The sequence below is a fragment of the Cottoperca gobio genome, chromosome 9, assembly GCF_900634415.1.
Source record: "Cottoperca gobio chromosome 9, fCotGob3.1, whole genome shotgun sequence".
Lineage (NCBI taxonomy): Eukaryota > Metazoa > Chordata > Actinopteri > Perciformes > Bovichtidae > Cottoperca > Cottoperca gobio.
The window spans coordinates 17,238,221-17,247,423 of NC_041363.1; the positions used below are offsets into that span (position 1 = coordinate 17,238,221).

Here is a 9,203-nt window from a genome sequence, read left to right on the forward strand (position 1 = left end):
ACCGGCGGGCCAGCTCTAATGTTAATTTGATATTGCCTCAAGGGCCAAATGAAATTACACGGCGGGCCAAATTTGGCCCGCGGGCCAGAGTTTGACACCCATGCTCTAGAGGGCTGTAACGTGACGTGGCTTTTTGCATCCACATGTCAAGGCAGATAAAACTACCTCCACTACCATTTCCGGTTTATAAAGCACTACAGATCTTCCTACATTGTTTTTTAAATACCCAGTTTTTGGTCAGGTTATTAATTTAAGTATACTTCATTGTATATGGAATAAAAAACTGAATGTCTTTTTTAACCCTTATGGTAAAACAGCAGCCTCTTTTAATATATAGGGCCTAACTAGTACAGTTAAAAGTATAGTTGAATACAAGCTTGCAATATGAAACTGCTTATGCCAAAGAGTATGGCAGTAATAACGGATAAATATTGAGTAATGATCTAAATATTTGTTACAGAGTATCAAGTAGTAAACAATGTGCAACAGCAATCAAACGCTCCACACAACTTCACTGACGGTCATGTCAAGATGTATTTAAAACACACTTCACAAGATACAATAAAAATAAAAGTGCTAAAACACATTGATACAATTTATAGAGTAAGTGAGTTAATTTACTCCCAATTAAATTATACTGGTTAATTGATTATAATTCCTGGAAAAAATATATAACTGAATTTGATTTGCTCAGGTTTCTGCTCGTCTCTTAGAATATAAATATAATTGTTTAAATTGATGTGTTGCATTTCTCTGTACTCAAACTAGCGTTGATATGATCAATAGAAGTAAAACATCTATGTCTGTTTCATCTACTGATAAAAACAGTGATATGGTCGAAACCTCAAGAACAAGCATTTAAGTGGATCTTGATCAAGATTATTTTAAATTCTACATTTAAATACATACTTTTATTTTGAAAATCTTGAACCAGAAGTAGCTTAGTGTAGCCGTTAGCTTCACGCAGTGCTCAGTCTCCTCCGTGGCATCCCTTAAGACCTCAAATGTGCGACTTCCATTGGCCGCAGAAACATAGGATGTGGAGGCCTGATTCACGTTAACGGCATGTGAAAATACGAGGATGAAGAGATAAAATAACGACCTGTTAAAGGTTAGTAACGGAGCCGGGATTCCCTTTTTTGACAACTCGGAAATGGGCCAGATGTCTTGTTTGACAGATGTTGCTAGCTAGCTTAGCTTAGTCTGCTAACATCTTGTTTCTACATCACACAGGCACTACATTTTTTTTGTTCTGTGTATTGAAAGACGCCGTGCATGTAATATTGTTTTTATAAAATAAAAAAACAGGCTTAATTTAAGCTTAATGTAAGCTTTTATAAATGTGTGTGTCACCTGAAAGAGGAGGGCACAGATGCAGCATGTTGGCCTTTTTAAATAACCTTTTAGACAGAGCATGGGCTAAAACCTGGAAGATACTTAACATTATCTTTACTAATAATTCACCAGATATTTATACAAATTAAAAGTGGTGGAGATACTTTGTAGAAAGGAGAATATTGTCCTAATTTGTACGGTTTTGGGTAGTTTTCTCCTTCTTTGGAGAGAGAGAGAGCGTGAGTATTTGAGGGACAAGGGCCAATAACAACTGCTGATGCGTGAGTGTAAAGCTCATTTAGAAATTATATGTGGTTTTACATTTGACTGTGATTTGAAATGTTTTTCTCAAGACCACTAGGATATCTTTCCCCCTTATTTTTAGCACAAGGAAAATAAACAAAATAAGGAATTAATGTTCAAAGATGAATGATATAATTCAATGAACAATGGTGGAAATAATGCTACAACACAATGGGACGCAAACAATAAACGATAGAGATACCATTATACTGAAAATATAAAGAGAGGAAAAACATTTTTACAAGCAAAACAATAATCAAAAAAGAAGAGAAACCATCACATATACAGACAAAGTTCAAGGGAAGAGACATTAAAAAGCAAGGAATGAGCTGTAGATGTATACACTTTTTTAGCCTTTCTATTCATCTTTATCATACGTTTCAGCAACCTACAGTACTCGGTAAAATTATGATAAAGGGAATACTGCCTTTTCAATTACAAGTATGAATAGGATATTTACCCAAAATAATCACAAGATTAACTGCATCTGAAATGTTTGCATCCAAGTTATTTTCCCTGTCGTTACATTGACACTTGACAAAATGTTCAAATTCAGGAGCAGCAAATCTTTTTTATAAACTATGTGAAAGAGGGGAAAAAGCTACGTTTATAGGCTTATAAATCTGCCCATCCAACATACCGACCAATATTAACTGTTACGGTATATCAACAGCCTGTTCACCCTGCTGCCATCTGGCAAGCGATACAGAAGAATATAAACCATAAAGCATAAAGGGACGATTTTGTTGTGCAATGACAATGAATGAACCTTGAACCTCTATCGGTATCAGTGTATATGTTGGTCGATAAGTAATAGGAGCTTTCAGTACAGAGATGCAAAAGATGTGTTTCAGGTACTCTAGAAACAGTTTCTCTATTCTTCTTAGTTTGTACACGAAAGTTTATTTTTCTGCAAAATGTCGTACTAATCTCGGTCACAGCTTTTTGATAACAAAATTCATCAAAAATGTTTAAGTGTATAAAAATGTAAAAATATAAATTTAAACTCAACTTTCAATTTTTTTTCTAGTCGCAGTTAAGTTAAATGACGGTGGAGTGACGATGTTTGCTGTTGACTGAAGTCCACTCCAAGAAACAAAATGAAGAGGAGGCTGCTTCGTGGTTTCCTGTCGGAGATTTCCATCCGGATGGCGCTGTTGCTCGTGTTCCTGTAAGTATATCCAACTTTGAATCGTATGCATGATTTCTTTATGGATCTATTATGTTAAAGACAAGCATTGTTTTTAATGATGGGCAAACAAACATGGCTCTTTATGTGTTGGTGTAGTGTGACGGAGCAGCTTCCTCCTTTCTACCGTGAGATCCAGCCAGAGGAGATGTGGTTGTATAAGTTCCACCGTGTGGAGAGAGACCATGTCCCCACCACTCTCATGTTTGTAAGTGTTATGTCTGCACGCCTCTGAGTAAAAAATGGAACATAATAAATCCCTCAGTTTCGTGTTTTGCCCTCTGACCTCATCCTTCACAACAATCGGTATATCTGACCTCACTTCCCGCCTCTTACTGTGTTTAAAGGACCATTACAATGTTTATTTTTAGCATTTTAATCACAGTTAACATCACTTTCACAACCATTCTCCAAAGCAAATTTTACCTTTTTTTTTTTTTAGATTAATTCTCCACCTTTCACACAACCACCGGTTTCATTACAGTTTAAAAAACAATCGATAAGGACAAGACTTAAGACGAGGTAATCTACCACAATGAATTTCACTTATTATATTTGTGTCAAAAGACTTCAGTGTCATTGTGATAAAGCACTATGCAGTCGTCCGCAGCAAGAACATGATTTTGGGCCAGATGGTGGACATAAATGCTCACAGTTTTGCTATAGATTTACATTTGACTTTACTCAAACAAGTAAGCCTCTGCAGGTTGATTTTCTTTCTGTAGGGAATTAAACGGAAGTCCAGCGGCCGCCTGAAAAGTCATTACAAAAAACTAGTGTGTGCAGACTTTAAGTGGATTAGAGTTGTTACACTCTTTTCTTTCTATCAGAGTGTGGCGGTTTTCACCCCGCTGATTGTAATCCTGGTTTTCACCTTCCTGAAGAAGACCGAGCGAGGAGATCTGAAGGAGGCCTCGCTGGGTAAGAAAGAAGAATGTTTTTTCACATTAAAACAACACAACTTTGTTGGTCTTTCTCATGATTGTGTCCTTTTTCTTTTGTCATCCAGCTGTGACTTTGACTCTTGTGCTGAACGGAGTTTTCACCAACGTCATCAAACTTGTTGTTGGCAGGTAATCGTACACAAACATAGCAGATGGTAATGAAACGCAGTGTTGCAGTGTATAGAAGCCTAAATCTGCCCTCTCTGTGTTTGTCCCCGCCTCAGGCCTCGGCCAGACTTCTTCTATCGCTGTTTTCCAGACGGTCAGATGAACCTGGAGTTGCGCTGCAGCGGTGACCCAGATGTGGTCATGGAGGGCAGGAAGAGCTTTCCCAGTGGGCACTCTTCCTGTAAGAACCTTTTATGGTTGATTGTGCCTCAGTAGCTGGTACATTTTCATCAGATGGCAACAAGGAAAAACAACAAATGTAGAGAGTGAGGCAGTAGGGAATATCATATCTGAAAATAGATGTATGTAAGTGTATTTTAGCCTTCAGGCTCTAATTTTGTTATCTGTGAAAGAGAGCATCCCACGTTACTCTTAAAGGGACAGTTCACCCCAAATCTTAAGTAACTGGGTCATGATTTCTGGAAAGAGACAAAGGTTTTGTCACACATTTTGTCAAATGTATTTCTTGGCGCTTTGAGCACCACAAGCAGAGTGACTCCGTTATATGTAAGAGAAGGCAGACATCTCACACCAAAATAATCTAGATTGATAAATAGCTCTACAGGTAAGAGGAAAATGTCTTTTTGATTTTAGGGTGAACTGTCCCTTTTTTAAATAGCGTCTCCATCTCTAATGCTTCTCTTGTTGTTGTTTTCTCTTCAAGTTCTCTCTGGTTCTGTATAAAACTTCCTCTGGCTCTGATCACCCTTTCGATTCTTTCTCCTCGGTCCCAGTTGCCTTTGCAGGTTTGGGTTTCACAGCGCTGTACGTTGCAGGAAAGCTGCGCTGCTTCAATGCAGCGGGTCAAGGCAGAGCGTGGCGGCTGTGTGCCTTCCTCACACCTTTACTCATCGCGACTGTGATCGCCCTCTCCAGAACCTGCGACTACAAACACCACTGGCAAGGTCAGTCACAGAAATGCTCAGAATGATGCATTGTGGGAAAAACAAAACCATTTGCATGTAATTGGTGACCAGTAGCAGAAGATTTGGGTTTAGAGGGACACGGGGAAAGATGTCAACGATTGATGGGATAATTTAAATGTTTCTCATGTCTATCGAAAGAAATATGACCATTTGTCACCGTTTTATATTTTTTTCCGTTAAACTGGTGGATAGTTTTATACAGTAAAATTTTTATTAATTTTACATTTTTTGAGTATCAAGTTTGAGAAGTTTATTACAAATTGAAATGCTCTTTAAATGTTATGCATTTTAAAGGAATTTCAGAGTAAAACAAGATCAAATTTACAATACATTCAGTTCTGTCCATATTGTATGAACCATAATATTTACCCTTTTATCTTTGAAACATTACCAGGAAGGAATCAAATTACAATAACAGCACATTTTATCATGGAAAGATATTTTACACAAGGAACCTAAATAACTAACATGAACAAAGCTTGAGAACCAATTTGTTTTCTGTCTGTATTGTGTCCACATTGTTCTTAGATTTATGGAGCCTCGCTGTAGTTCTTTTATAGTCGTATTTTCCATACAGCCTCAAATCATGTATGCCCTTGACCTCTCTCTCACAATAGGGAGTCCGTAAAAACATGTATTGCTCATTGAGTCCGCCTTATACAACAACACTGAGCTCTGCGTCCTCACTGCTACTCAGAAATTCAACTCCCTCCCCAGCCTCCTCGTTTCCAAGCGGTATTATTGTTGGTGCCGCTGTTGCAAAGACAACCGGTTCTCTTTCTGTTTCCCTCAGTGTCTGCTACTCTAACTATTCAGACCATAAGGGAAAAAGCAAGAAATATATTCAAATATATTATATTGTAACTCCGAGTCCACGGATCTCCTGCCAACAGTCTCTCCCTCTGCTCCATCAACACAACCACTAAGCTCTATGCAAATTAATGTGCGAAAATGTGACATAGCATATGACTGCGATGATTACTACTTTTAGAGTTTGTGATCGCTCCTTTCATTGGAAAAGAGCTGGCAGCACTTCACAGGGACACTGCATTTTGTCTTCTACGGCTTTGTGTCGTTGATCAAGCCTTTATTTTCCTGCAGATCGTACCCGGTGGCAGACACAGTTGCATAGTGAAAGCGAGGCTTATAGGAACCAAACTAAACGTCGATGGTGTCATTATTCTGTAGCAATTTGATTGTGCAATTAACATTTACTTCATAATGATAAGTTAAAACTAAATACTTTTCTATTGCCACTATAATGAGCATTGTTGGAGGGAGCCTGTGATCTAACGACTGCTTCTCTGTAATCGTTGTGCATATGAAGAGTTCTTTAAGTTTTAAGGTGTGTGTGTGTGTGTGTGTGTGTGTGTGTGTGTGTGTGTGTGTGTGTGTGTGTGTGTGTGTGTGTGTGTGTGTGTGTGTGTGTGTGTGTGTGTGTGTGTGTGTGTGTGTGTGTGTTCGTGTTCTCCATATAGATGTGTTAGTGGGATCTCTGCTGGGTCTCTCCTTCGCCTGGCTGTGCTACAGACAGCACTACCCTCCTCTTCAGGACGCTGACTGCCACAGACCTCTGCGTCACAGAGAGACTGTTCCCGCCGCACAGGAGCGCAAACTGGCCAACTCCAACTACATCCTGCCGCTGTAGAACAGCTGTAACTGTTACTGGTGTCATTCATAACGGGTTACATGGTAATCTTTCTAATTCTGGTTTTCACACCCTTAGGGCTGAGCAGTTAATCAATATTTATTGTTTATCGTCAATCACTGTAACTGTATTGTGGGATTTATTTTGTATGGTGACACATGGTTTATTTTCAGAACTAAAATGACTAATGACACATTTCTTCTGAATGGTTTCTGAAACACTTGAGAGTTGCTGCAACTTGAAGTGTGGGTTTCCAAACGTCATTACTTACATACATTACATTACATACAAATGTTATCAACATTGGAGGGCTTGATGGATACCATGTCATTTATTATTTTCCATCAGGCCCAACCCGACACACTTTGTGTATTGTGCCTCTAGATCACGTAACTTTAAATACTCACAACAGCTGCGGGGAAGTTTCTCATGATAAGGGACAAAATGTTCTGATTGTTTTGTAAACTTGCAACTTTTTCAGCAAGCCGGGTTGAAAAATATTCAGTATTTGGTGTTTGTGTTAAGATATTCATTCCTGGCCTTTGGGAAACAATATATATAGTCAAGAGAATTTATCAATGATGTCACACACTTGATGGTTGCAGCTTCTATAATATGAAGATTTGCTGCTTTTTTATCATAATAAATTTAATATGTAAGGGTTGGCCAAGATAATCAATTTGAAACTGAATGATTGTGCAGTTTCATAGTTTTTGGACATTTATCTAAATGATTAATTAATCAATTAAAAAAAGAGTTCCGATATTAGATAATCCATTTATTAACGGTTGAGATTAAGAGGTCTTTGGTTCAGTGTGATCACAAGACCTAAATGTGAAACAACATATACCATATAGTAATTTATTTGAAAGCGATTGGTGAAGTAAGAGCAGTTTATGTGGGCTGTTTGTATCTTAAAGTAGGGGAAGCCAATATGTATAAAATCCTCCTCATCATAGTATATTTACGTCATGATTTGTACTTTAATATCTGAAAAAGGCTCAGTAATTTGCTAAACCACCTGCGCACTATAGCTCTTAGTAAATGTTACTCAACCAGGAGTAAATAGTGCATTTGTTGGGGCCTTTATTCAGCTGCAGATTAATACACATTTAATGTCTAAATTGCTTTGGGACAACAATGTGTCTGTGGCACAGACGACAACATGTGTTAGTAGGATCAATTCATTGTCATTGCTTAGTTGACAACTAGAAACAAAAGTACAGAATATCACCCGACTGTTTGGTAAAATATCTTGACAACATCGTCCCACAGTACATATGACCCCCCCCCCCTTTCTCTGAAAGCACCTTTATGTGTAAAGCAGGTTAATCAAAACCCCTGGATGAACTTCATATCTTTGATTTGATCTCCACATGACTCTACTGTCTCTGTCTTGACTGCTTTAAATTTCTCTGTCTTCCTGTATTATATTGTGAATGTTTCCATTCACAGATTGTTTGTTTGATTAATATCTGGAAAGGGTTCAGATGCCCCATCCTCAGTATAACGCACTGATGTAGCAGCTCCGCTCATCTCTTCTCACGGTTTTTGCAGTGCTCGCTGTACTTGATGATCACATCTTTGCTCTAACTGAATCTGCTAATATAGTTAAAGGAATAGTTTGGGTTGTTTGTAGTGGGGTTGTATGATGTATCAATAGTCAGTGTATTACCTGCAGGAGATGGAGAAACAGGTGGGAGTTACGGCTCGAAAGCAAAGCAATGCATGGCTGTGGACAGGGGCAGCAGCAGAACGTATGTTTGACACCTAAAAAACATCAGATTAAGTGTACGCTATATTTAAAATATTTTTTAAGCTTTCCCTCAGGGGCTTTATCTATGGTCTCTTCAGAGCCACTAGACCTTATTGTTAAAAACAGTCATTTTACCTCACAATACCTCTACGCTGCCTCAATCGATAAATTGCTAAGCTCTCATACCCGTACTCGTCTGTTTTCTTCAAAGTGGGGGCGTGCTGTCATCTACTGTAAGTAATACACTGACTATAGATAAATACCTACTTCAAACAATCCAAAGTATTCCTTTAATGTGACTGTAAAAGAAAGTGTTCCTACATGAGTGGTCTCAGGCTTACTGTAGGTCTGGTTTCCGTAACTCTTCTGACTCCTCTGCCAACACGTCTGACGTGTGAATGTTCACCAGAGGCAGAGAGACGTGGAGGTGCGTAGGGGTCAGTTGGTGGAGTGATGGTGAAACCAGATCTTTCTGATGAACCTGAGTGAGGTCAGACTGCTATCCTCTCCAGGTGATGGTGCTATCCTGTTAGTTTCTGGTTGTTTTCATCGACTTCCATTTAAGACGGTGAACGCTGAAGTCTGTGATTCAGTTATGATTTTATGTTTACATTTCTGTGGTCATTCTGCTTTTTTTTTTTTTTCATCTTTCCATTGTAATAGTTATGTTGGTTTTCAATTGGAAAAAAAACATCAAAGCTGTTATGCATACATGACAGTTTTTGCAGGTTGTAACACAAATAACAACCAAACCTTTTCATGTTTCTGTTTGCGTGTGAAAACCAGCACAAAGTTTTGCAGGGTCAAAGCACTTTTGCTCATCGCTGTGAATCAAGCTGAAAGCAGCCGGATCACAGATGAATTTGTGCCTTTGTTAACCTACATTACTTTGTTACTCTTAGTTAAGGAATGAAGTATATACTGCATGTTACAG

The 9,203-nt window shown here is 38.4% G+C and overlaps 1 protein-coding gene across 1 annotated transcript; it reads left to right on the forward strand.

The window, feature by feature from the left end:
- Positions 1-958: 958 nt before the first annotated feature.
- plpp5 (phospholipid phosphatase 5) lies at positions 959-8,907 on the forward strand. The gene is made up of 8 exons (XM_029440184.1): positions 959-1,111; positions 2,669-2,809; positions 2,927-3,035; positions 3,658-3,748; positions 3,837-3,900; positions 3,996-4,120; positions 4,674-4,844; positions 6,344-8,907. Exons 2-8 carry the CDS (start codon positions 2,739-2,741, stop codon positions 6,511-6,513), a joined length of 801 nt encoding a protein of 266 aa, XP_029296044.1. The 5' UTR covers positions 959-1,111; positions 2,669-2,738; the 3' UTR covers positions 6,514-8,907.
- The last annotated feature ends 296 nt before the right edge of the window (positions 8,908-9,203 follow it).